The sequence below is a fragment of the Microtus pennsylvanicus genome, chromosome 2 (genome assembly GCF_037038515.1).
Source record: "Microtus pennsylvanicus isolate mMicPen1 chromosome 2, mMicPen1.hap1, whole genome shotgun sequence".
In the NCBI taxonomy this organism is placed as follows: Eukaryota; Metazoa; Chordata; class Mammalia; order Rodentia; family Cricetidae; genus Microtus; species Microtus pennsylvanicus.
Window position 1 is genome coordinate 4,466,816 of NC_134580.1, and position 27,527 is coordinate 4,494,342.

At 54.7% G+C, this 27,527-nt stretch overlaps 1 protein-coding gene across 1 annotated transcript; it reads right to left on the minus strand.

Annotated features, from left to right (window-relative positions):
• Positions 1 to 5,408: 5,408 nt before the first annotated feature.
• On the minus strand, positions 5,409 to 27,520 carry Eppk1 (epiplakin 1). The gene is made up of 2 exons (XM_075959600.1): positions 27,486 to 27,520; positions 5,409 to 21,088 (listed from the first exon to the last, which is right to left on the minus strand). Exon 2 carries the CDS (start codon positions 21,040 to 21,042, stop codon positions 6,037 to 6,039), a length of 15,006 nt encoding a protein of 5,001 aa, XP_075815715.1. The 5' UTR covers positions 21,043 to 21,088; positions 27,486 to 27,520; the 3' UTR covers positions 5,409 to 6,036.
• Positions 27,521 to 27,527: the final 7 nt, after the last annotated feature.

Genomic DNA, 27,527 nt, shown 5'->3' on the forward strand with positions numbered 1-27,527 from the left:
AAGATCAGCTGTCTTAAGGGATTTCAGGAGACTAAGCATCTATTGAATCATTATTTACTACTAAGAAATAGAGGCAGCAGTGTTAAACTGAAGCCGTGGATGCTACGGCCAAGTGCGTCTCAAGGCCCTCAGTGATGGAACCTCACCATACCCGTCAACTTGCCTTCAAGAATGACTTGGACGCTTGCATATTTATTAAACAAAATTTACCGAAAAGATCAAATTGCACTTGATTGATAGAACAGTAGAAGCAAATAAATATGAAGGCGCGTGGTGGGCACACCTCTCAGTGGATGAGCTCCGAACTCTTTGTGGAATGTTGACAGTCCCAGCACTCCGAGCGGGAGACGCTCAGTGCGATTCAGCTGCATTTAGAGGAGGCGGAGGGAGACTGACGGGAAGATACAAGTTATTTCTCTTTTTGAGATGACTTACAAGATGCCACAGGAAAGTTGTATTTATTTTAACTTGTATAACAAGTGACACAATGTAGCATTTCCCTTCTCTTTGAGCGAGAGAGAAGTTATATTGTTTATTTGAGCTGTCCTAACAGATTCCACAGACCTGGTGACTTGAACAGCAGAAATTAATTTTCTCATACCCCAGGGCTAGAAATCCAAGATCACAGTGGGGCAGGGCTTGTCCCTCCCAAAGCTCTTCCCTTGGTAATGTGGACAAAATCTCCTCCCCGTGTCCTTGAACAGTTATCTGTCTGTACACAACTTTTTTCCTTTTTTAAGAAAGATATATTTATTTCACTGTGTTGTGAGAGGGTTTTGAATGCATGTCTGCATGTGCTGTGTGCAGGGGGTGTTCAGGGAGGTCAGAAGAGGGTGTGGGGTTATGGAGTTGTCTCTATATGGGTTCCAGAGAAAGTTGTTTGTAACTTTTTTGTTTTGTTTTGCTTTTTTGAGACATGTTTCTCTGTAGCTTTGGAACCTGTCCTGGAACTTGCTCTTGTAGACAAGGCTGGCCTGAACTCACAGAGATCCGCCTGCCTCTGCCTCCTGTGTGCTGGGATTAAAGGTGTGTGCCACCACCACTCGACATGTTTGTAATTTTGAATGTCTGGAGCCACATGAGCTAAACTCATTTTCTTATTTTCTAAAGACCACCAGTGGTGGGAGTATTTTTAAGTGGGGGAGTTGGTATACCTATTTCTACTTCCTGGGTCCTGAGATTATTAGTGTGAGCCACCACTTACAGCCCTCGGGTTTAAAGGGATGATGGGGGAGGGTCTCTTATTCCAAGATAATCGGATGCCTAAGAAGCCCAGCTTCTTCTGGGTCCATTACAGTTAAAATTGTTGTAAATGTGACTTGTGGGAGGTCCCTGGGTCATAGGAATTAGGTGTCTCCTGAGCCCCAGTGTTCATCCGTGTGTTTTGCTGTGAAGCCATCGGTCCCCATCTAGGCCCTGCATCAGATGAATCAGCTCCTACCCCAGCCTCCGCCACACAAGGGAACCTGGAGGGGTTTACCCAGCAGAGAGCATACTCCTCTTTCTCACATCCTCCGTGCCCCAGGTATGCTCCGCTCGGTCTGGGTGGAGCGAGGGAAAGAGGCCAGGTATTGGACTGCCCCAATCTGTCCTTCATGTCACCAGGAAAAAGGAATAAATGGATAAATAGTGTGAGGGTATGTTGGCAGCTGGACAAAAAGTCACGTCTGACCTACAGGGAATAAAGCAAGCAGAACCCGCTTAATACCTGGCATTCAGCCTTCAGCCTTCTGTGAAAATCTCTCTCTCTCCCCTTCCCCCTCTCTCCTTTCTTCTCCTTCCCTCTCTCTCTCCCTCTTCCTCCCTCCCTCCCTCTCTTTGTGTGACTGTGTGTGTGTGTGTGTGTGTGTGGTGTTTTGTTGTTGTTTTGTACTCAAACTCATGGTCTTCCTGCCTCAATTTCTGGTGCTGAGATGACAGGTATGCCCACTATAAAGTCAGTTTTGAACACAAGCTATTAACTAATTCGTGCCTTTGGATAGTTTCCATAACAACTTAAATTTTTTTTTTGCTAGAAGGATTCTTTGGGATGACTTTGGGGGGGGGCTTCTATTAAATTAAGACGGGAAGAGCTACAAGCATGTTTAAAAGCTGTTCTTTGGCGCTATCATTGCAGATGTTTTGGGATCCCTTCCAGGATACCCTGGACTTGTACACATGGCCACATTGGAGCCAAGTGCTGTTATTATCCTCCTTCAACTAAAAAGGGGGAAAAAGGAAAGTGGAGATCAGGAACTGGCCGAAGAGCAGGTGGATGGTGGTCGGAGGTGGTCCTGGGAGTTGAAGGCAGCAGCGGAAGCATGAAGCCTGGCTTCACTTTTTCTGGAAGCCACAGTCAGTCTGTGACACAGGTGTCTACAGCTGGGAGACATTTTAAGGGATCTCAGAATTAAATTTGCTTTGAAGAGTGGCAAGTGCAGAGACTAGCAGGTGCACAGGGGGGCTGCTGCGCCTCTTGAATTCTGACCCCAGTCACCCCTCCTCCCTTTCAGACACACAGCATGCTGCCCGCTGGCTGTTCCAGAACACCTCGTGCCTACTTGTTAGCACAGTCAGAAGCTACTGGGCACAGACAGCAGAGGTGGGCTACTAGCATGCACTGTCCAAAGCTCGATTGCCTCTCAAGACCACGAATTTGCTAGAACAGGATATAACCAGAGACAGCCTTGCAGTGGCGGACAAGAGCTTGCTGGGTGAGGATGCAGCCTGTACTGGATGCTTGCAAGTTTGCAACCAGTCACTGGACCCTGGCAGGTCATCACTTTCCAAGTCAGAATAGTAATCACTGGGTTCCCCCATGCCTGACCAAGACAGAGGAATGGGCCTCAGCTAATATCTCTGGGTAGAACATGAACAGCTACCTCTTTGGGGGAACTGGGGGACTGGAATGTTCACAGTGGTGCCTGGATGGGAACATCAGATCAAAGAACAGTTGGTATGGTGGCGAGTCTGCTCAGTTACTCTTCTGTTGTTTCTATGGCCTTGATCGGAGGATGGTAGAGTCTCAAGCATGGCAGTGGGAATGGCAAGTTAAAGTCCCGTGAGAAACGTACTCATTCTTCTGTAAGCTCTTACCCAGAGGTTCTCAACCTGGGGTCACAACCCCTTTGGGGTCACATATCACATTTTTACATTACGGTTAATAACAGTAGCAAAATGGCAGTTGAAACACGGCGATGAAACTATTTTATGGTGGGGGCAGCATTAGGAACCTTGAGAACCACTATATCTAGAGTATAACAGGAATCCCCATTTCCTTCATTTTTCTCCTCCTTGAGGTGTTGGCATGGGTGTCATTATAAGGACCTAAGAGCCTCCAAAACCTTCACCTTTGTGGACAGGGGATTCAGGCACCAAGTCCTGGTAGGCATAGCAGTGCGGCAAGGCCCCTCTTTCCTCTGGCTGTTTTGCTCTGAGCATGGTTATATGGACTTGCTGGGCAGCACAGGGAATTAAAAGGTGGGCTTCTAAATGGAGGGTCACAAGAGTACCTCTGGTGACCGGAGTATGTGGGGGTCCAAGAAACCTAGCTGGAGCTAGAGGAGGGGCCCTTTGCTTTTCACACAGTTCACCCAAGCCTCAGAATCACTTCCAAACTGAGGGGCACCCATGAAGAAAGTGTCCCCACAGTACAGCAAAAGCTTCAAAAGGGAATGGGTACTGAGACCACCAGCTCAGTAGGTGGACATCACCCCTGGACCAAACCTAACCAGAAGGAGGGCCAGCTGCACAAAAGGCCAACATGGACACAGTACACAGGACCCAGGTGGTCATGAAAATATACAAGATAAACAACAACAAAATGGCTCTGCATTCTAAGTGCTGGAATGAGTGGGCGGGTCCGCAGAGAGAAGCTGACTGACAAATGGCAGCAGTGATAGTTCAGGAATTAGAATTATCAGGAGAAAGTCCAAAATAGCAGGTCAGGTTTATTGCTCACTGTCACCAAGAAAAAAAAAAGCCAGTCAACTGCCAAACAAGCTACTATATTTATAGGATGACATAAATTTATATTATTTATAGCTCACACTCATGCGGACATATGCACAAATCTCAAATCTCAGATGTGGAAAAGAACTTCAGAGAGACAAACAAAGCTTCAAAGCCCAGTGAAACAGAGTCAAGAGGGCTAAGATCACGGCATTGGAGATCTGAAAGGAGGAAGAAAGGCCTACGAGAAAAGCACTTTGAAACAATAATGCCTGAAAATGTCCTAGATTTGATGAAATCTATAAATTTCTGGTACGAGGGACTTCATCACACTTTGGATAGGATCAGCTCAGAGGACACCATTGCAGGTAGCCTGTAGAGGTTCTGCAGAACAGGAGGCACCCAAGGTCACTGCAGCACCCACACTACCGAATGAGTGACCATACCAGAGTACAGCCCCTGCCCTCACCACCTGACTCACGGTGCATTCTGAAGCAGTCCTAGCAAACTCAGCCTACAGAGCTCAGTCAAATTTCAGGTTGTTTGGCTCCTTAGTTTAATTTCTGCATTAAGGATTAAAGTTTTATGAACGAAGCCTTAAACATCTAAGATAAAAATAAGAGCTTGTGGAGGAGGGGGCATGGAGAGATGGCTCTATAGAAAAGAGTACTGGAGGACCCGGGTTCGATTCCCAGCACCCATACAGTGGTTCACAGCCATCAGCTCCTGTTCTGGGTGATCTGATATCCTCTTCTGATCATCACATGGACACATGTGGCAAACAGACATAAATGCAAGGCAAAACAGCCGTATAATAAAAGCAAGTAATGATATACAATTTAAAGATGATAATAAATAAAATTAAAAGAAAAGAAAAGCTTTTTTTTCTGATTTACCTCACTTTATGTCTATGAATGTTTTGCCTACATGATTGTATGTGTGCTACCTGTAAGCCTGGCATCATTGGAAGTCAGGAGAGGGCATTGAACCCGTTTGAACTGGAGCTATGGATGGTTATGAGTCTCCATGTGGTGAACCAAACCCATGTCCTCTGAAAGAACAGCCAAGTTCTCTTAATCTCAGAGCCATCTCTGCAGCCCCTGCTACTCAGCCCCTGTCGATTTGTTGGGCTATCCTGCACCACGCTGAGACTCTGCCAGCAGAAAAGTCATGACCAGAGGAAAACCTTGCCTTAGACTCTTCCAAATTTGGGGTCAAAATAAACCATTTTCTCCATAAAGCAAAATCAAAGCCTCAAATCATTCCAGATAATGGGAATTCCGGTCATATATAAACATATCTAGCAAATTATCTGTCAGGGCAGTTGCTTAGCTAGTCACTACTGGGGTGGGGGTGACCCACAGACTGAGCTGTGCGCAGAAGATCATAACAAACTTAGCACCCAATGAGGGGAGAGAAATACAGGTGACAGTAATGCAGCCAATGCTACTGAGAGAGAGACTTTAGCGCAGGGGAAATAAGTCCCTGCAAAATTCATTTTATTGTCAGAAATTCATTTATTATCAAAAGACATGTATGCACTAAAAACAGAAATACAGTGAACGACTGAGATGATTCAGAGGCGCATGGAGAGGAAGTGAGCAACGTTGGGCTAAATACAGGGCCAAACCAGGGGACATCACGTGCCAAGTGCCCGTATTAAAAATATGAAAGAGTGTTGACAAACAAGGTGGCTAACACCTACAATTCCACCTCCATTCCCACAGTTTAGGAGATCAAGAAAGAAGATCACAGGTGGGTTGAGAGCAGTGTGGATGACATGGTGGGTGATCATGGGGCTGCCTAGAATACAAGGAGAGGCTGTATCAGACCACTCCTCCCAAGTCCATGATCCCACCAAAACCAACAGAGAAAGAGTAAAAGAAAGAGCGAAAAAATTGTGGAGGAAAAACAACAGAAACAAGAAGGACATACGTGAGGGAAAAAAAAAAAACAACCAAAAGAGGGGCAGGGAGGCTAGAAAGATGAGAATAACCTTAAATTAAACCATGATTCAGAAGAGTAAAAAAGTATACAAAAACAGCAACGTCCAAACCAAGGACTATGCAAACACTGCAGTATTTAAGAGAAAAAAACCAGAAACATTTAGCGCTTAGAAAGAGAGAGAAACAATAATCCAGTTTCAGGGTCAGGAATGGCTCTCTGCAAAAGCTGGAGATATGTGAGGTTCTCATGTGTGTTGGGGTCAAAGAAGCCCTTGGTGTCATCCCCGGGATCTGCCAGGATGCTGTTCATCTCCTCGTCAAAATAGCCACGTTGGTAAGCCACGTCCACGGGCACACGGTGGCTGTGAACAGGGTCAATTACACCACCAGTAGCAATCTGGGCCTCCAGCAGGCGGATGCCATGATTCTTGACAATGAGTTCCTTCTGCATGGCTTGGAAGAGGGAGATCTGCTCCCCAGTGTAGGGGTCCGTGTAGCCGGTGACAGCACGCTCAGCAGACAGCAGCTTCTCTTGGACCTCGCCACCCACCACGCCTGCTGCCACGGCCTCCTCCACAGACAGTCTGCGGTTGTGCACTGGGTCGATGATGAAGCCCGTGGCCGCCTGGGCCTCCAGCAGTACCAGGGCAGTGCCGGGCCTCAGCACGCCCTTCCACATGGCCTGATAGATGCTCATCTTCTCCTGACGGCCAGGCTCTCCCTGGACTGGCACCAGGACTCCTGCAATGCAGCTGGTGCCCTCCAGGTAGCGCTTGACAGAGTCCATCTCTGTCACCTCCTGCAGGGTCTTGGTCCCTTGTGCCAGTTCCCGCAGGGTCTCTTGGTCTATGATGCCAGACGTGTGCAGCTCAGACGCAGATACCTGGTGCCTCAGGCCACGGAAAGACACCTTGCTGAGCCGTTCTTCTGTCTCCTCGATGATCTGGGTGAGGATGGCGATGAGGTCCTGCAGACCCAGGGTGCCAGCCAGGTGCTGGGCGAGGAGCTCCTCCCGGCGGGTCTCACTTAGGTACGAGGAGAACAGGACTCGCCACACGGAAACGGGTCCACCCCGGAACTGCCCACGGTGGACGCTCATGGTGGCAGCACGCAGAGCCTGCTCCTGGTTCTGCCTGGCAGTGTCGGCCTTGTCCTCAACCGTCTCCTCGTCTGGGAAGGTCCCTGAGCTTCTGGCCCTGGTGTCTTGTCGGTCAAGAGAGGCCTCAGTCAGCTTTGGATTGGACTCCTGAGTCTCCTCGGCTTCCTCGATGATGGTGGTCAGCCTTCGGGTCAGCATGGGCAGAGTCAGCTTCCCAGAGCTGAACTGGGCCAGCAGCTCCTTCCGGGTGTCCCTGCTCACATAGCTGGAGGACAAAACGTCCCAAACCGGCACTTCTGGGCCCCGGAGACGACCCACTTTGACTTCCATGGTGGCCTTACCCAGGGTTCCTTGGGGATCTCCACGCGGGCTCCCATCCTTGGCTCGGGCCAGCAGTGAGAGGAGGGTGGTGCTCACGTCCTGAACGGTCAGCCCACCAGCTTGGTACCTGCGCAGCAGATCCTGGCGCAGGCTCTCGGGCACCTCGCGGTAGAAGAGAAGCTCCCAGACAGAGATGCTCTGGCTCTGGTAGTCGCCCGTGCCTGGCGTCACTCTGGCCTCACGGAGGGCACGTCTCAGTTCCTCGCTCAGGTGGTGCACACTGGAGCCCTTTCCCGCCAGTTGCAGCATGTAGAACCCAGTCTCTGGGTCCCGCACACAGCGACGAAGCAGCTGGAGGTAAGTGAGGTTCTCGTGTGTGTTGGGGTCAAAGAAGCCCTTGGTGTCATCCCCAGGGTCTGCCAAGATGCTGTTCATCTCTTCATCAAAGTAGCCACGTTGGTAGGCCACGTTCACGGGCACACGGTGGCTGTGAGCAGGATCGATGACTCCGCCCGTGGCAATCTGGGCCTCCAGCAGGCGGATGCCATGGTCCTTGACAATGAGGTCCCTCTGCATGGCCTGGAAGAGGGAGATCTGCTCCCCAGTGTAGGGGTCCGTGTAGCCGGTGACAGCACGCTCAGCAGACAGCAGCTTCTCTTGGACCTCGCCACCCACCACGCCTGCTGCCACGGCCTCCTCCACAGACAGTCTGCGGTTGTGCACTGGGTCGATGATGAAGCCCGTGGCCGCCTGGGCCTCCAGCAGTACCAGGGCAGTGCCGGGCCTCAGCACGCCCTTCCACATGGCCTGATAGATGCTCATCTTCTCCTGACGGCCAGGCTCTCCCTGGATGGGCACAAGGACACCTGCAATGCAGCTGGTGCCCTCCAGGTAGCGCTTGACAGAGTCCATCTCTGTCACCTCCTGCAGGGTCTTGGTCCCTTGTGCCAGTTCCCGCAGGGTCTCTTGGTCTATGATGCCAGACGTGTGCAGCTCAGATGCAGATACCTGGTGCCTCAGGCCACGGAAAGACACCTTGCTGAGCCGTTCTTCTGTCTCCTCGATGATCTGGGTGAGGATGGCGATGAGGTCCTGCAGACCCAGGGTGCCAGCCAGGTGCTGGGCGAGGAGCTCCTCCCGGCGGGTCTCACTTAGGTACGAGGAGAACAGGACTCGCCACACGGAAACGGGTCCACCCCGGAACTGCCCACGGTGGACGCTCATGGTGGCAGCACGCAGAGCCTGCTCCTGGTTCTGCCTGGCAGTGTCGGCCTTGTCCTCAACCGTCTCCTCGTCTGGGAAGGTCCCTGAGCTTCTGGCCCTGGTGTCTTGTCGGTCAAGAGAGGCCTCAGTCAGCTTTGGATTGGACTCCTGAGTCTCCTCGGCTTCCTCGATGATGGTGGTCAGCCTTCGGGTCAGCATGGGCAGAGTCAGCTTCCCAGAGCTGAACTGGGCCAGCAGCTCCTTCCGGGTGTCCCTGCTCACATAGCTGGAGGACAAAACGTCCCAAACCGGCACTTCTGGGCCCCGGAGACGACCCACTTTGACTTCCATGGTGGCCTTACCCAGGGTTCCTTGGGGATCTCCACGCGGGCTCCCATCCTTGGCTCGGGCCAGCAGTGAGAGGAGGGTGGTGCTCACGTCCTGAACGGTCAGCCCACCGGCTTGGTACCTGCGCAGCAGATCCTGGCGCAGGCTCTCGGGCACCTCGCGGTAGAAGAGAAGCTCCCAGACAGAGATGCTCTGGCCCTGGTAGTCGCCCGTGCCTGGCGTCACTCTGGCCTCACGGAGGGCACGTCTCAGTTCCTCGCTCAGGTGGTGCACACTGGAGCCCTTTCCCGCCAGTTGCAGCATGTAGAACCCAGTCTCTGGGTCCCGCACACAGCGACGAAGCAGCTGGAGGTAAGTGAGGTTCTCGTGTGTGTTGGGGTCAAAGAAGCCCTTGGTGTCATCCCCAGGGTCTGCCAAGATGCTGTTCATCTCTTCGTCAAAGTAGCCACGTTGGTAGGCCACGTTCACGGGCACACGGTGGCTGTGAGTAGGATCGATGACTCCGCCCGTGGCAATCTGGGCCTCCAGCAGGCGGATGCCATGGTCCTTGACAATGAGGTCCCTCTGCATGGCCTGGAAGAGGGAGATCTGCTCCCCAGTGTAGGGGTCCGTGTAGCCGGTGACAGCACGCTCAGCAGACAGCAGCTTCTCTTGGACCTCGCCACCCACCACGCCTGCTGCCACGGCCTCCTCCACAGACAGTCTGCGGTTGTGCACTGGGTCGATGATGAAGCCCGTGGCCGCCTGGGCCTCCAGCAGTACCAGGGCAGTGCCGGGCCTCAGCACGCCCTTCCACATGGCCTGATAGATGCTCATCTTCTCCTGACGGCCAGGCTCTCCCTGGATGGGCACAAGGACACCTGCAATGCAGCTGGTGCCCTCCAGGTAGCGCTTGACAGAGTCCATCTCTGTCACCTCCTGCAGGGTCTTGGTCCCTTGTGCCAGTTCCCGCAGGGTCTCTTGGTCTATGATGCCAGACGTGTGCAGCTCAGATGCAGACACCTGGTGCCTCAGGCCACGGAAAGACACCTTGCTGAGCCGTTCTTCTGTCTCCTCGATGATCTGGGTGAGGATGGCGATGAGGTCCTGCAGACCCAGGGTGCCAGCCAGGTGCTGGGCGAGGAGCTCCTCCCGGCGGGTCTCACTTAGGTACGAGGAGAACAGGACTCGCCACACGGAAACCGGTCCACCCCGGAACTGCCCACGGTGGACGCTCATGGTGGCAGCACGCAGAGCCTGCTCCTGGTTCTGCCTGGCAGTGTCGGCCTTGTCCTCAACCGTCTCCTCGTCTGGGAAGGTCCCTGAGCTTCTGGCCCTGGTGTCTTGTCGGTCAAGAGAGGCCTCAGTCAGCTTTGGATTGGACTCCTGAGTCTCCTCGGCTTCCTCAATGATGGTGGTCAGCCTTCGGGTCAGCATGGGCAGAGTCAGCTTCCCAGAGCTGAACTGGGCCAGCAGCTCCTTCCGGGTGTCCCTGCTCACATAGCTGGAGGACAAAACGTCCCAAACCGGCACTTCTGGGCCCCGGAGACGACCCACTTTGACTTCCATGGTGGCCTTACCCAGGGTTCCTTGGGGATCTCCACGCGGGCTCCCATCCTTGGCTCGGGCCAGCAGTGAGAGGAGGGTGGTGCTCACGTCCTGAACGGTCAGCCCACCGGCTTGGTACCTGCGCAGCAGATCCTGGCGCAGGCTCTCGGGCACCTCGCGGTAGAAGAGAAGCTCCCAGACAGAGATGCTCTGGCCCTGGTAGTCGCCCGTGCCTGGCGTCACTCTGGCCTCACGGAGGGCACGTCTCAGTTCCTCGCTCAGGTGGTGCACACTGGAGCCCTTTCCCGCCAGTTGCAGCATGTAGAACCCAGTCTCTGGGTCCCGCACACAGCGACGAAGCAGCTGGAGGTAAGTGAGGTTCTCGTGTGTGTTGGGGTCAAAGAAGCCCTTGGTGTCATCCCCAGGGTCTGCCAAGATGCTGTTCATCTCTTCATCAAAGTAGCCACGTTGGTAGGCCACGTTCACGGGCACACGGTGGCTGTGAGTAGGATCGATGACTCCGCCCGTGGCAATCTGGGCCTCCAGCAGGCGGATGCCATGGTCCTTGACAATGAGGTCCCTCTGCATGGCCTGGAAGAGGGAGATCTGCTCCCCAGTGTAGGGGTCCGTGTAGCCGGTGACAGCACGCTCAGCAGACAGCAGCTTCTCTTGGACCTCGCCACCCACCACGCCTGCTGCCACGGCCTCCTCCACAGACAGTCTGCGGTTGTGCACTGGGTCGATGATGAAGCCCGTGGCCGCCTGGGCCTCCAGCAGTACCAGGGCAGTGCCGGGCCTCAGCACGCCCTTCCACATGGCCTGATAGATGCTCATCTTCTCCTGACGGCCAGGCTCTCCCTGGATGGGCACAAGGACACCTGCAATGCAGCTGGTGCCCTCCAGGTAGCGCTTGACAGAGTCCATCTCTGTCACCTCCTGCAGGGTCTTGGTCCCTTGTGCCAGTTCCCGCAGGGTCTCTTGGTCTATGATGCCAGACGTGTGCAGCTCAGATGCAGATACCTGGTGCCTCAGGCCACGGAAAGACACCTTGCTGAGCCGTTCTTCTGTCTCCTCGATGATCTGGGTGAGGATGGCGATGAGGTCCTGCAGACCCAGGGTGCCAGCCAGGTGCTGGGCGAGGAGCTCCTCCCGGCGGGTCTCACTTAGGTACGAGGAGAACAGGACTCGCCACACGGAAACCGGTCCACCCCGGAACTGCCCACGGTGGACGCTCATGGTGGCAGCACGCAGAGCCTGCTCCTGGTTCTGCCTGGCAGTGTCGGCCTTGTCCTCAACCGTCTCCTCGTCTGGGAAGGTCCCTGAGCTTCTGGCCCTGGTGTCTTGTCGGTCAAGAGAGGCCTCAGTCAGCTTTGGATTGGACTCCTGAGTCTCCTCGGCTTCCTCGATGATGGTGGTCAGCCTTCGGGTCAGCATGGGCAGAGTCAGCTTCCCAGAGCTGAACTGGGCCAGCAGCTCCTTCCGGGTGTCCCTGCTCACATAGCTGGAGGACAAAACGTCCCAAACCGGCACTTCTGGGCCCCGGAGACGACCCACTTTGACTTCCATGGTGGCCTTACCCAGGGTTCCTTGGGGATCTCCACGCGGGCTCCCATCCTTGGCTCGGGCCAGCAGTGAGAGGAGGGTGGTGCTCACGTCCTGAACGGTCAGCCCACCAGCTTGGTACCTGCGCAGCAGATCCTGGCGCAGGCTCTCGGGCACCTCGCGGTAGAAGAGAAGCTCCCAGACAGAGATGCTCTGGCCCTGGTAGTCGCCCGTGCCTGGCGTCACTCTGGCCTCACGGAGGGCACGTCTCAGTTCCTCGCTCAGGTGGTGCACACTGGAGCCCTTTCCCGCCAGTTGCAGCATGTAGAACCCAGTCTCTGGGTCCCGCACACAGCGACGAAGCAGCTGGAGGTAAGTGAGGTTCTCGTGTGTGTTGGGGTCAAAGAAGCCCTTGGTGTCATCCCCAGGGTCTGCCAAGATGCTGTTCATCTCTTCATCAAAGTAGCCACGTTGGTAGGCCACGTCCACGGGCACTCGGTGACTGTGTACTGGGTCAATTACCCCGCCTGTGGCAATCTGGGCCTCCAGCAGGCGGATGCCGTGATTCTTTACAATGAGGTCCTTCTGCATGGCCTGGAAGAGGGAGATCTGCTCCCCAGTGTAGGGGTCCGTGTAGCCGGTGACAGCACGCTCAGCAGACAGCAGCTTCTCTTGGACCTCGCCACCCACCACGCCTGCTGCCACGGCCTCCTCCACAGACAGTCTGCGGTTGTGCACTGGGTCGATGATGAAGCCCGTGGCCGCCTGGGCCTCCAGCAGTACCAGGGCAGTGCCGGGCCTCAGCACGCCCTTCCACATGGCCTGATAGATGCTCATCTTCTCCTGACGGCCAGGCTCTCCCCGGACGGGCACCAGGACTCCCGCAATGCAGCTGGTTCCTTCCAGGTAGCGTTTGACAGAGTCCATCTCTGTCACCTCCTGCATTGTCTTTGTGCCTTGTGCCAGTTCATGTAGGGTGTCTTTGTCCAATATTCCAGATGTGTGCAGCTCAGCTGCAGACACCGTTTGTCTTAGGCCGGGGAAGGACACTTTGCTGAGTTGTTCTTCAGTGTCTTCTATGATCTTGGTGAGAATGGTGATGAGGTCCTGCAGAGCCATGGAACCAACTAGGTGCTGGGCAAGGAGCTCCTCTCTGCGGGTCTCACTTAAGTACGAGGAGAATAGGACTTGCCACACTGAAACTGGCTGACCCTGGAACTTCCCACAGTTTAGGCGCATGGTTGCAGCTCGCAGGGCTTGTTCCTGGGTCTGCCTGGCTGTCTCAGCCTTGTCCTTCTTACTCTTGTCTGGGGAGGTCCCTGATCTTTCTGTTTCAGTTTCCCTTTGGTGTGACACACTGTCTTTAAGTGCTTCAGCCTCCTGTGTGTGTTCTGCCTCCTCAATGATAGTGGTGAGTCTTTGGGTCAGTTTGGGCAGAGTTAGTGTCCCACTGCTTAACTGGCCCATCAGCACCTTTCTGGTACTGTCACTAACGTAGCTGGACAACATCACATCTAACAAAGGTACCTGATTTCCCTGGAGATGGCCAACCTTTATTTTCATGGTAGCCTTGCCCAAGACTTTCTCTAGATTCACATAAGGAGTACTGTCATCAGTCTGAGCCAGCAGTGAGAGGAGGGTGGTGCTCACGTCCTGAACGGTCAGCCCACCAGCTTGGTACCTGCGCAGCAGATCCTGGCGCAGGCTCTCGGGCACCTCGCGGTAGAAGAGAAGCTCCCAGACAGAGATGCTCTGGCCCTGGTAGTCGCCCGTGCCTGGCATCACTCTGGCCTCACGGAGGGCACGTCTCAGTTCCTCGCTCAGGTGGTGCACACTGGAGCCCTTTCCCGCCAGTTGCAGCATGTAGAACCCAGTCTCTGGGTCCCGCACACAGCGACGAAGCAGCTGGAGGTAAGTGAGGTTCTCGTGTGTGTTGGGGTCAAAGAAGCCCTTGGTGTCATCCCCAGGGTCTGCCAAGATGCTGTTCATCTCTTCATCAAAGTAGCCACGTTGGTAGGCCACGTCCACGGGCACACGGTGGCTGTGAACAGGGTCAATTACACCACCAGTAGCAATCTGGGCCTCCAGCAGGCGGATGCCATGGTCCTTGACAATGAGGTCCCTCTGCATGGCCTGGAAGAGGGAGATCTGCTCCCCAGTGTAGGGGTCCGTGTAGCCGGTGACAGCACGCTCAGCAGACAGCAGCTTCTCTTGGACCTCGCCACCCACCACGCCTGCTGCCACGGCCTCCTCCACAGACAGTCTGCGGTTGTGCACTGGGTCGATGATGAAGCCCGTGGCCGCCTGGGCCTCCAGCAGTACCAGGGCAGTGCCGGGCCTCAGCACGCCCTTCCACATGGCCTGATAGATGCTCATCTTCTCCTGACGGCCAGGCTCTCCCTGGACGGGCACCAGGACTCCTGCAATGCAGCTGGTGCCCTTGAGGTATCTTTTCACATCTTCGTTTCTTTCTATCTGGTCTACTGTAGTTCTTCCTTCTTCCAGATCCTTCAGAGTCTGTCTGGTGATGACGGCTGAGCTGAGCAATTCCTCTGCTGTGACCTGAGTTCGTAGTCCTCGGAACCACAGTTGCCTGCTTTTTCTCTCCTTGTCTGCAATCATTTGTAGAATAACTTCTACCACTCTCTGCAGTGCCCGGGCTGTGTCGCCTTTGTATATCCTGACCAGTTCCATCTTTTTCTCCTCCGACACATACTCTGAGTTCAGCAGTTCCCACACAGACCGCCTCTGGCCTCTGTACCTCCCCACAGTCACTTCCACCTGCTCTGCCTCTAGGGCCCTTTTAGTGGCCTCATCAACATACTCCATGTCCTTTTTGTCCTTAACCACTGGGAACAGTGCCCAGCCTGACTTCTCCTCCCTCTGGCACCTGTCCTGCAGCTCCTGGTACGTGACCTTTTCTTGTGTATTGGGATCCACAAACCTTTTCCTCATGTGCCTCTGATCAGCAACCAGCACAACGGTGTCATCGCTCAGACAGCCACGCTTGCATGCTGTTTCCAGGGGAACTCGGTGGTGGTGCCGTGGGTCAATGACCCCGCCTGTGGCCACCTGCACCTCCAACAGCCTCAGGGCCTCCTCCCGCCTAACTAATTTCTTCTCCATGGCCTGGAACAGTGGGATAGTCTCGCCTGTGGCTGGGTCTTTGTAGCCCTTTGCTGCCTTTTCTGCATTTACAAGCCTTTCTCGCAGGTCTTCACCCACCAGGCCAGCTGCTACGGCCTCATCCACACACAGCCTCTGGTGGGTACGGGGATCCATCAGGTACCCAGTAGCAGCTTGTGCCTCCAGCAACTGAGCTGCAAACCCTGCTGGGATGAGCTCTTCTCTGCTGGCCTCGTAGAAGCTCATCACCTCCTGGGTGAGGGGTGCGGTCACTCCAGCAATGCAACTGCTGCCTTCCAGGTAGGTGTTGACATGCTCCAGCTGGCGGAGATCCTGGTACCCTCGCTCCCCACTGTGAAGCGCATCCAGGGTCTTCTTATCAAGGATCCCAGCGTTGAACAGTTCCGCTGCAGTCACGTCACCGTGGATGCCTGCCACCTTGAAGTTTTGGTTTTGCTTCTCTGTTTCTTCCACGGTGGAGGTGATGACCTCCAGCAATTTGTCTAGGCCTATGTTCTGGGCTCTGTACTCCTGCAAGAGCTTTCTTCTCCTTCCTTCCGTAAAGTACTGAGAAGACAGCAGGTTCCACACAGACACCGTCTGGCCTGCAAACTTGCCTACGGACATCTGCATAGTTCTGGATCTCAGAGCTTGCCTTGTGGCCTCATCAATGTACGTGTAGGTTTCTCCCTTCTTGACAATTTCCAGCATGTACAGGCCTGTCTCGGGGTCCTCCACACAGCGCTCCAGCAGCTGCAGGTAGGTGAGGTTCTCATGCGTGTTGGGGTCAAAAAAACCCTTGGTGTCATCACTCGGGTCAGCCAAGATGCGGTTCATCTCTTCATTGAAGTAGCCACGCTGGTAGGCCACGTCCACAGGCACGCGATGGCTGTGCACAGGGTCGATGATGCCCCCCGTGGCAATCTGAGCCTCCAGCAGACGGATGCCATGGTCCCGGACAATGAGGTCTCTCTGCATGGCCTGGAAGAGGGAGATCTGCTCCCCGGTGTAGGGGTCCGTGTAACCGGTGACAGCACGCTCGGCTGATAAGAGCTTCATATAGGTTTCCTTGCCAAACATCCCAGCCTGGAAGGCCTGCTCTACAGTTAGCTTCCGGTTCTCCACAGGGTCAATGATGAAACCGGTGGCTGCCTGCGCCTCCATCAGCACCAGCGCTGTGCCTGGCCTCAGAATGTGCCTTCTCAAGGCCTCTGGGATACTCATCTTTTCTTTTGTACCCTGAATAAAGACCCCAGCGATGAAGTTGCCTCCTTCCAGGGACCTCCTTACACTGTCCATCTCTGTCACTTCCTGGACTGTCTTTTTCCCCTGATTGAGTTCATCCAGTGTCTGCTTGTTGATCAGCTGGGACCTAAACAAGTCCCCAGCTGATACCTGCTTCCGGAGCCCTTTGAAGGTGGCCTGCGGGGGCTGCTTCTCTGCAGCCTCCACCAAGGTGGTGACCATATTGATGACCTGCCGCAGGGCAGCAGCCCGCCCAGAACAACAAAGTGCCACCAGCTCCCGCCGCTTTTCGGTCCCAACGTACTCAGAGTGTAGCAGGTCCCAGAGTGACACACTGTGTCCTTTGTACCTCCCCATGCTGATGGGTACCTTCATAGCCCTCAGTGCCACCGCAGTGTGGTCATCCACCTCAAGCATGGTATCCTGGGGCAGTGGTAGCAGCCACAGGCCAGTGTCGGCATCCAGCACGCAGAGTTCTTTGAGCTGCTGGTATGTCACCTTTTCGCGGGAGTTGGGGTCAAAGAACAGCTTGTTTTCATTCTCAGTGGCAGTCAACACCTGGCTTGTCTGCTTGTCCAGGAGGCCAAGCTTGCAGGCCACCGCCTGGGGCAGGTGCACTCCATGGGCAGGGTCCACAACACCCCCCGTGGCCAGCTGGACTTGGAGGAGAGGAAAAGCTTCACTCTTGGACACAAGCCCTTTCTCCATGGCTTGCCAGAGAGAAAGGGAGCCTCCTGAGTAAGGGTCTGAATACCCTGTGACGGCCCTCTCCACCTGCTGAAGCTGTTCACTCAGCTCCCTGCCCACCAGGCCGGCTTTCACCGCCCCCTCCACTGACAGTCTCTGGTTGGTTAGCGGGTTGACGAGGAAGCCAGATGCCACCTGGGCCTCCAGCAGCTGCTGGCCCAGGCCTGTGGGCAGAAGGCCATTCTTTACAGCCTGAGCAATGCTCAGCTTGGTCCCCGAGGGCTGCAAAAGCACACCCGCCACACAACCTGTGCCCCAGAGGCAGGCCTTTACAGCAGGCTTTTCGGCTACTTCAGCCGGTGATTGTATGCCCTGGGCTAATGCTTCCAGGGTCTCTTGGGTAATAATACCAGCATCTCGTAGCCAAATGGCAGGGACCTCACCCCGTGGGCCTGGCACGGTGATGCGGGCCCGGGCCAGGAGCTTTGCTGCGTGCACCCAGCTGCGCACGGTGTCCTGTAGCTGTGGCACCGAAGTCTTCCCAACCCTTACCTCCTCAAGGAAGCCCCTGCGCTGCTCCTCAGTAAAATGGCAAGAGGTGAGCAGATCCCAGAGGGACAAGCCATCCTCAGTGCCAGCTGATGCCTGTAGGGTCTCCTGGATCTGAGTGTCAGTGGGGATCGCGGGAGCATCTTCTGTCAGGGGCAGGAGGTGAATGCCAGAGGCTTTGTCCTGGAGACATTGCTCCAGAAGTTGGGCATAGCTGGTGTGTCCCCGGCCATCAGGTGTGGGAAAGGTCTCAGGAGAGCTGGACAAGGCCACCTTCATCTCTTGATCAATGCAGCCCCGCTGAACTGCCACAGGCATGGGGAGGTGGAGGTGGGTTGTGGGATCAACAACTCCTCCTGTGGACACCTGGGCCTCTAATAGGCGGGTTGCTTGCTCCTTCGGGACAAGGCCCTTCTTCATGGCCCTGAACAGGGACACCTTTTCTCCAGAAAAGGGGTCTCTGTAGCCAGTGATAGAACTCTCTGCTCGTTTCAGCTTGCCATACACGTCTGCTCCCACCACTCCCCTGCACACAGCCTCGTCTACCGTCAGGCTCTCTGTACTGCAGGGGTCTGTGATGGCTCCAGTGGCTGCCTGGGCCTCCAGCAAGGCCAGGGCCACACCAGGAGCCAGCAGCTTCTGCTTCATGGCCTGGTAGAGACTGAGTCGCCGATTGGAGGGCTGTAACAGCACACCACCCACGGTGCCTGAGCCCCGAAGGTACCTGCGAACGTCACCCATGTGAAGGAGGGACTCTGCGCTGACCGCCCCTGTCAGCACCTGGTCTAGGAGTTCCTGGTTGATGATGTGGGCCTCTAAGAGCTGGTAGGCACTGACCTGGCCCTGTAGTGCAGGCACTGTGATGTCTGCCCACCTCATCATCTCTTTCTCCAGCAGCTGAGTGACCTGCTCCAGTGTGACCTTGCGCTGCCGAAAGCGCTGCAGTAGCTGCCTCCTCTGGTCCTCTTTGAAGTATTCTGAGTTAATGAGCTCCCATGCAGAAACTCTCTGCCCCCGGAACCGTCCATATCTCACAGATAGCAGTAGACTCTGGAAGGCCTGCCGAGTGGCGCTGTCTACTAGCTGGGGTCGTGTACCACTAAGGGGCAGGAGATGCAGGCCTGTCTCTGACTCATGTACACAGCGCTCCAGAAGCTGCAGGTAGGTGAGATTTTCATGTGTGTTGGGGTCAAAGAAGCCCTTGGTGTCATCAGATGGGTCCAACAGGATAGAGTTCAGCATCTGGTCAAAGTAGCCACGCTGGTAAGCCACGTCCACAGGTACACGGTGGCTGTGCACAGGGTCGATGATACCACCAGTGGCGATCTGAGCCTCCAGCAGGCGGATGCCATGATTCTTGACAATGAGTTCCTTCTGCATGGCCTGGAAGAGGGAGATCTGCTCCCCAGAGTAGGGGTCCGTGTAGCCAGTGACCGCACGTTCTGCCGACAGCAGCTTTGCATATACGTCAGGCCCAATGACGCCAGCCCTCAGTGCCTCTTCCACAGAGTATCTCTTGTTCTCTTTGGGGTCAATGATAAAGCCTGTAGCAGCCTGGGCCTCAAGCAAAATCAGGGCAGTACCAGGCCTGAGGAGCCCCTTGCTGCGGGCCTCATAGATACGGAGGCGTTCCTGGGAGTCAGGCAGCAGCAGGCCTGCAATGCAACCTGTGCCCTGCAGGTACCTCTGCACTGAGTCCAGGCTGCCCACATCCTGGGCTGAGGTCTGCCCACGTTCTAGCTGCTCAAACAGGTCCTGGTTGATTATCTCAGCCTTCAACAGTTCTCCTGGTGTCACGGTGTCTCTCAACCCAGCGAAGGTGACTTTGGCAGTGGCTGCAGCCTTCTCGACAATGGCCTTCAGCTCAGCTTCCAGCTCCTCCACTGACAGGGCCCCCTTCTGGTGCTGTTGGGCAAGCACTGCCCTCTGTTTAATGGGCACTGCCTCAGAAAAGAGCAGTTCCCAGAGGGATACAGGCCGGCCCTGGAACCTCCCTACAGAGATGGAAGTTGTGGCCTTGCTCAAGGCCTGCCGAGTGCAATGATCAATAAATGCGGGTCCCTGGGGCTCATTTGCATGGGCTTCTCCCGGGAGAGGCAGGAAAGCAAGCCCTGTCTCTGGGTCGGTGACAGAGAGGGCCAGCAGCTGTTCGTAGTGAAGACTCTCATGTGTGGTGGGATCTGAAAAGCTCATCTCCTGAGAGAGATGCTGCCGAGTCTCTTCATCCAGGCAGCCAAAGCGCAGGGCAGCCTCCAGGGGCAGCCGGAACCTGCGAGCTGGGCATATAAGCCCACCTGTGGCCAGCTGGGCATCCAGGAGGCGCAGAGCCAGTGGCTTGTCCACAAGCTCCTTCTTCATTGCCTGGAAAAGGGGGATGCGGGAGCCACTGAAAGGGTCATGATACCCGGTCACTGCCTGCTCTGCAACCAGGAGCTGCTCGTGGAGTTCTGGGCCCACCACACCCTCCCTGACTGCCTCCTCTACCCACAGAGGCTGACCCGTGGCTGGGTGCACGAGGGTGCGAGTGCCTGCCTGAGCCTCTAAGAGTTGCACTGCAATGCCCTTTGAGAGCAAGTGTTCAACTGTAGCTTGGAAGAAGCTCTTCTTGTGGCCTCCAGGCAATAGGACAACCCCCGCCAACCCTCCAGTGCCCTCCAGATAGCGCTGCACCTCAGGGCGTGTGGCCACGTCAGGCACCACCAGTGTGCCCTCCTGCAGGCCTCGAGCTGTCTCCTCATCTAGTACTCCTGCCTCCAGCAGCGCTGACGCACTGGCTGCGCCACCGAGGGTACGAAAGGTGGGCTTCAAGGGCAACAGGGGCAGCCCTGAGCTGGGGTCTTGCACACACCTACTCAACAGCATGCAGTATGGCAGCTGTTCTAGTGTGTTGGGGTCAAAAAAACCTGGGGCACCCATGCCGGGTTCTGACTCCACCAGGCTGAGCCATGTCTCCTTGTCTAAAAGGCCCTGCTGGCAGGCTACCTCTGGGGCCACTTGCACTCCTTGGGTTGGGTCTACCAGGCCCCCAGTAGCTAATTGAGCCTCCAGCCATCTCATCCCCGAGGTCCTGTCCACAACTTCCTTCCTGATGGCCTGGAAGAGGGCCAGCTTTCCTCCTCCGTAGGGGTCAGGATAGCCAGTAACCGCACGCTCGGCAGCCAACAATTTCTCCTTTAGCTCCAGTCCCACCAGATCCCGCCTTAGTGCCTCAGACACAGGAAGAAGCTGACCCTGGGCAAGGTCTACAAGGCCTCCAGTGGCTGCCTGGGCCTCGAGCAAAGCCAGCCCAAGCCCAGTAGGCAGGAGGCCCTGCTTCATGGCGGCGTAGAAGCTCCAGGTCTGCCCTGAAGCTTCCACATACACCCCAGCAATGCTTCTGGCTGTGGTAGGTGGCACAGCCTCCGCTGGGGGCTCAGAACATGTGCTGGGTCCCAAATGGTGCTTCATGATCTTACGGACAATGGGTTGCTCAATGCCATTGGCAACCACGACATCAAGAGGAGGGGGTTGGCCGTTCATCACGGACAACTGGTAGCCCAGAACTTGCTTAAGGTTCACGTGTGACCTGTAGGGGATAGAAAGATTCAGTCAGGGACCCTGAGTGACCTGGCAGGTGGAAAAGATAGGATCATGGGGTCGGATATAGGTTCATCTAAGCTGAGATAGTCCCGAATCCACAGCCAAATGTAAGGACAGGAGGACCCCTGAGCAGCCACAGAGGTTCATGGTAATCAAGGACCTCCAAGGGCATGAACAAATCTCATTGTTTGGGGGAGAAGGGTCCAACCTGCAAGTCCCTTCAAGAGGGATTAAGACAAAGACAAGCTGCCCAAAGAACTCAGACAATGCAAGAGTCAGTATGGTCAGTTTTGAAATCAGACTGCACCCTACTTTAAATTACACCATACTGTAGGAAACAGTGTCTTTCCAGGCTGTGCCTCGCCCTGGGAGACACCATTCTACAATCTGGCTTTTGCCATTTTGAGGGAAGTAGGTTGCAGGCCCTGGGCGGGTCCACAAACAGAGCCGTCTGTCAGGCACCAGCTTCCACACAGGCTGAAAGGACTTATTCCCAGGAGTAGAAAGGAAGGCACCATAAAAATTTATCAGCGTGAACTGCGACTGTAGGTACACATGGGCGTATTAAAGCCATTACCAGGGAAAACCAGGCCGGAGAACTTATCAGACATACCCATCTGAGAAAAGCATACAATTCCCTCACCCGGATCCCATAAAGTCACGGACGCCTAACACTGCGATGGCCTGGCCTTGCATCCACCTGGCACCTGGTGGTGCATCGAGAACTGGCAAGCAGAGGACCCCACAAATGTTGTCGCAGCTTTAGCTTGACTCTGTCCTCTGTTGTTGATGCGCCCTACTTGACTCTGGGCTCCTCTATCATTTTGTTTCTCTGGACCTAGACCTGAACCCACCATTTCCTGGTTTTGAACCCTGCTTTTGTTGTTCCCCACACAGACTCTATGGCTTTGTTCTCAAACCCTGACAGCAGCAGCTCCCTCCTGGTCTTGTTTGGCGTCTTATCAATAGACTCTCAGAACTTCGAGGACTCTCCTTGAATCCAGCTGCAGCCTCTTTGAGTTGCGTTCATTCTCCAAGCCACACATATACATAGAAATGTATAAAGACGTTTACTGTGTGCTGGGTGAGAGGTTGCTTTAGTAATTAAGAGCACAGCATCTTGACTGCCTCCACCTTGGCCAGATTACTGGAGTCGGTGGGATTACCTGGCAAATTCTTTGCATTTTGAAACTGCTGAACCTTGTGAGCTTGCTGTCGTTCAATAAGTTCTGACACCGTAGAAAGACACAGACATGCTTGTCCACATTTCTGGCATACCATACTCATAACACACAGGGAGCTGAGGCCAGCTGCTCTTGGGAGTCCCTGTGGATCATCTGGCTTCTACTCCAAGCCTCCAGGCTTCTAGTGCATAGGGCTTGGGGCCTCCTCCCCAGTCCTGTCCTAGACTCAGAAGACGTATGTTGGGTCTTCATGCCTGCGTGTGTCCTGGGTCACTCAGCTCCAGGTCTCTAAGCTTCTGCCAAGACTTGGAGCTTTGGAGTTGGGCTGAATTGATTGCCCAGAAAGGCAACTCAAAGTCCTAACCTGCAGGACACGACTGTAACCTTATTTGGAAGCAGGATCTCTGCGAATGTAACTAAGATGAGATCATCCCAGAGGCCTGCTGGCTCCAATCCAGTGCACCTGGCATCTCTAGAAGATGGCAGACTCGCTCAGGGAGAAGACAACCAACCACCCTGCAGACTGAGTCTTCACACTGTGTCCTTTCTTAGTTCACAGCCTCAGTATTTCCGGAACATTCTCTCTGCTCGGAAGTTCATCCAGGCTGGTCCTTGCATGAACTTTGGGAGGGGCCTGCCTACCCTTCCCCAACACATATTTGTATTGAGGAACTTAGCAGACAGACTTTGAATCTGGTCACTGAAGACAGGATCCTCCTGTACCAGGATTCTGCTCTGACCATCTGTGTCCAATGAATCAAGAGATTCCCGGGATATTCTCGGCTCTTTATACCTGCAGCTTGAGCCAGCCAGTCCTGAAGTCATAACCCGCTCTGTGTCCTTCTGGATACAGATCATCTTGTGCCCTTACACGTCACAATCCCCCTTCTACTCTGTTCTTAAAGATGCGTCAACGGGTCCAGCTGCACGCTGGCTGCCTGCTGGTTCACCTCCCACTCATCTAAGACCTCATGGCTTTGCCATGGCACCTTGAAGCTCATCCCATCAATTCTCAGCCAGACTTCCTGCTCCTGTAGGCCCAGGCTTCTGCCCCATGTGCACAGGAGCCTTCCACGCTCTCATCAGCTACCTCAAGGCTCCTCACCAATGCCTACACCACGTATGGAAGGTGGAAGGCAGGGAAATGGGAGTGAAGTTGGCTGGCTGGGCAGCTTGCCCAAGGCAGGTGCATAGCCTATCCTGTGAATGATAAGAGCCTTTGATAGCACGTGATTCAGTAGAATAGACCTGGCCAACTTAGGGAGGGTAACGGGCAAGTGGTCCCACTGATGCCTTCGAGAATTGCCCTATCTGAGGGCCTGCGCCAGGTTCAGCCCCTTGACATGATTGGGGGGAGACTCTGCAGGCTATAAAGCCATGACCCTTAGAGTTACTACTGAGACGGCATCCGGCCATAGCTTTGGTAAAAATGTCATTCTTCATTCCCTCCCTCAGGCTGGTCCTGAGCCTTCTGGGGTATCGGACTGCTAACCCACTGCTCAGAGTCTCAGGCCTCTGGCCTACAACTAGGCAGGCACCTGGACAGAGTTAACAGTGCCCACCACCAGTCTGCAGCAGAATGCCCAGGGCCCATGCTGCCAGCTTCAGGGCCAACATACAGCTCTTTACGGGTGGGAGGTGCTTTTAGGGCACAGAGTGGGACATGGAAAAAGTATATAAGACACCGATGGCAGGGGTAAGGCCATGAAAGACTGGGAGTGGGCAGTTGAACAGCTGTGGTCGAAGACCCAAGCAGCTATATTGTTAGGGGCCCCAAACCAGAACAGGAAACCGCAAATAGAACAGAACCACCCTTTGCCAAGAATAAGTCCCAAGTCAGGGTGGTCGGGGCTCTAATTTAGGATGAGTATCTTGATTAATACATGCCAAACTCTCAAAGCTGTAGACACCCTTGATGCCCCTGTATTAGTGAAAGTGTCCCTCCTTAGTCAGCCTACCCACTGTAGGGCCAATGCCTTCTGTCTCCCACAACTTAGCCTAAGGAGTCAGGAACCAACCCAAGAGGGTGGCAAGGGATAGGCCAAGAATCAGATTGGTCAGGGAAGGGTTTCCTAGAACAGAGGAGAGACAGAACACAGCGGTAAGGACTCTTGAACGCACAAACCCTTACAGAGACTGACGCTGAAAGCCTGTGGAAGGCTGTGTCTCTCTGAAGAAAGCAGCCCCGGCATTGGCAGCGTGTTTGTGGCATGGAATGAGCCCAGGGCTTTCAGACTAGCCTTGACTTATCCATTAGGAAGGAAGTGGTAATGGCCCAAACACAGAACAACAAAGTCCAGGTGCTAGTGACAACCTGAGGAGGCTGAGGAGAGGCAGCTAGAGGGGTCTAGCCACAGAGAGTCCCAGAGAGAGTTAGAAGATCAGCTATCCCTAGAACATATGAAGGGCTATTGATAGGACCATGAGAGAACAAGAGCCCAATTCCGGTGCCTGGGGTACAGGTACCACCAGCCCCCAACTCCTGGGCAAGAATGGACGTCAAGAGAAAGAGGTGCAGCCCAACTCTAGTGGAGGAGAGCTCTGGCCAGGCACCTACTGACCATGCTATGGCAGCGACCTGGACCCTAGGAACACCCACCAGCTCCTAGAGCCTGAGAGTTACTGGGGTCCCATATCAGCTTGGTGTGGCCACAGAGATACTTTATGGTTGTCTCATGTCTTTAGGAAGAACAAATTAAAGAGTTCCTTGACCATGGAGGCTCAGGTATTCACTAGGGGAAGGCCAAGTGGTTATTGAAGCTGGCTGTGGCTCTGTGCACTGCTCAACAGAAGCTGCTGGCAGATAGGATGTAGGGATAATGTTAAAGGCACAGCCTAGATGTCGGCTCCCAGGTGACACCCTGCCGTCTTGGCACCATCCCTTGGACATAGTATTTCTATTCTAAACCATGGATATTCCTAGTGCTAGGTCCCAGTGCAGGGTCATCTCCTGCCCAGAAATCAAGGTCTAGGAGCAGTGGGCTTCACACTGGAGGAGTGAGTTCCAGGATCCATAGAGAAGAAATACTTGTGAGGGCAGACTTGATTGGCAGGGGGTGGGGGGAAGGGCCATTACCCCGTGGATGTAATGGTCCTCATAATCACGTGGCAGCTGACAGTAAGTGAGAGAATACAGCTACTCTGGCCAAAGAGAAGACTCCCAGGGAAGGGGGTCCGGTCACGCCCCAGTGACCCCAGTCGACAGCTGTAGTGAATCAATGGCATTTTTTTTTTTAGATGACTGGAAGAGGTAACAAATGACCAACAGGACCTGAAAGCCACAACAAGACCAGGCCCATCCCACAGACCTTCTCCTCCTGCACTCAGGAAGGTACCCAATGGTATCTGAGAGACTGGTTCGGAGGCACAGTGTGACTGTAGTAGACACAGGGCTGCCTGGACATGTCTACTTTCAGGGACAAGCTAGAGAGCACGGCAGACCAGCCTCTCCCACCAACCTGCCTCCTGTCCCCTCCATGACCGTGTGTGTCCTAAGACCACCCCTAATGACTCATCCCAGACTCTGCTTCCCAACACTGTGAAGCATTGAGTTGGGGGAAACCTTGTGTGGTTCTGCCCAGGACAGGGCAGAGCACAGGGGAGAGACCCTAGGGAGGTGGAGCCTGGGTACTATCCCTTGACATATGGCTAGATGAGCGTGGGGCAGGGGGAATCCAGGACAAGCAGTTCACTGTCCTGCAAAGGTGTGACACAGAGCCTTGGGACTAGAGTAGGGATAGAGACTGCCAGAAGCGCATGGTCGTTAGTGGCTCCTGACCTGAACATGGACAGCCAGCCCTGTCAAGCACGCTTCATACAGAAAGGCAAGGCCCGAGTGAGAAGCCAACACAAGCTGAAGCACGCAGCTCAAGTTCCCTGAACAAAGAGCAGATTCAGGGTGGGAAGCCTCTGACAAAGAACCAGAGACCAAGGACTCTGGGGAAGGGGTGGGGCCGAGAGACTGAGTTCTGGAGCGTGTGAGGTGCAGCCGGTAGTTGGCAGCCACTCCCTGTCAGTTGGTGGGTGACCTTGGACCTGCTATGACTCTCCCTGGGCCAGGCCCCTTTCCAGGCGTGTGGAGGAGTAGACACTTGGCAACTGCAGTGGTTGCCTGGGAAAACAACCAGACACAGGGGTCAAGAATTTAAGTAGTATACAGAACTCTGTTGAGGAGGGCGGGAGTCCCAGGAAGTGTAGATAAAGGTAAAGGATCAGGGTCCCAGGTCTGGGACTGAAGCCTCTGTTAGGGCTTAGGGGAAAGGTTTGGGGAAGGCAGGCAGCAGGCACTCCTCTGGCAGAGAGTGATAGTGATAAGCCCTTCCTGCTTCTGAAGAGATGGTGACAAGCTGCTCTAGCCACCAAGAGGAAAGAGGGTCATTTCTGAGCCAGGTGGGTCAGTATCTCGAGCACATCAGACACCACCTGTCATCACACCAAAGGGTAAGCCCTCACCCCAGGCTGTGACAATGATAGGCACAAGGGCCCCCGTTGCTACCGCTGCAGCGCTGAGCTAGGTCAGAACAGAATGAGGAGGCCAGGCTGGACAGACTCAGCCCAGCACACATGGAGACAGAAAACTTGGCCTCTGCCCCATCGTGAGCAGCGTGAAAGAGGGCATCAGCTGTACCTTGCCCAAAAGACAGAAGTCAACGACTCTTTTGTAAGCTTGACATGGTAAGCAAGTAGGGGTAGAGACACAGCCCTGCTCCCTTCCTCTTCTTCCCAGGCCCCCCCCCCCCCATAGCAGCCAAGAAGCCATCCCTGTGGCTGCTTACCCTGGACAGCTGGTAGCTCCTCCTTGGGTCAGCACCACCTCCCTCACCCAAAGAGGGCTGCCAGGAGTCTCTTGATGGTTGGCGTAATTGCCTCTGTCATAAGATTTCTCACCACTAACCTCACTTTTTGCAAGGGGGTACAAGGAATACCCCACCTGCAGGGCTAAACAGCACACCACATATTCTGCTGGAACCTCCAGACAGCCCCCCATACACCCCAACTGCATAGCAGTCTGGGAAGGACCTCAGTTTCCCCGTCTGTCCCAAGGGCTCAGGGGTTTCCCACCTCCCAGCTGGAAGCTCCGACTGCCCAGGGTGGTAAATGGGGCCCCGGGTCCCTCAATAAATCTACCTGGGGCCACTGGCCCCTGGCTCCCACAGGTGTTTCTGTTTCGTTTCCCCCAACCTGCCCTTATGTCCCCACCTGCTGTGACAAGGGCTGGTGCAGCGTCCTCGGTCTCTCTGC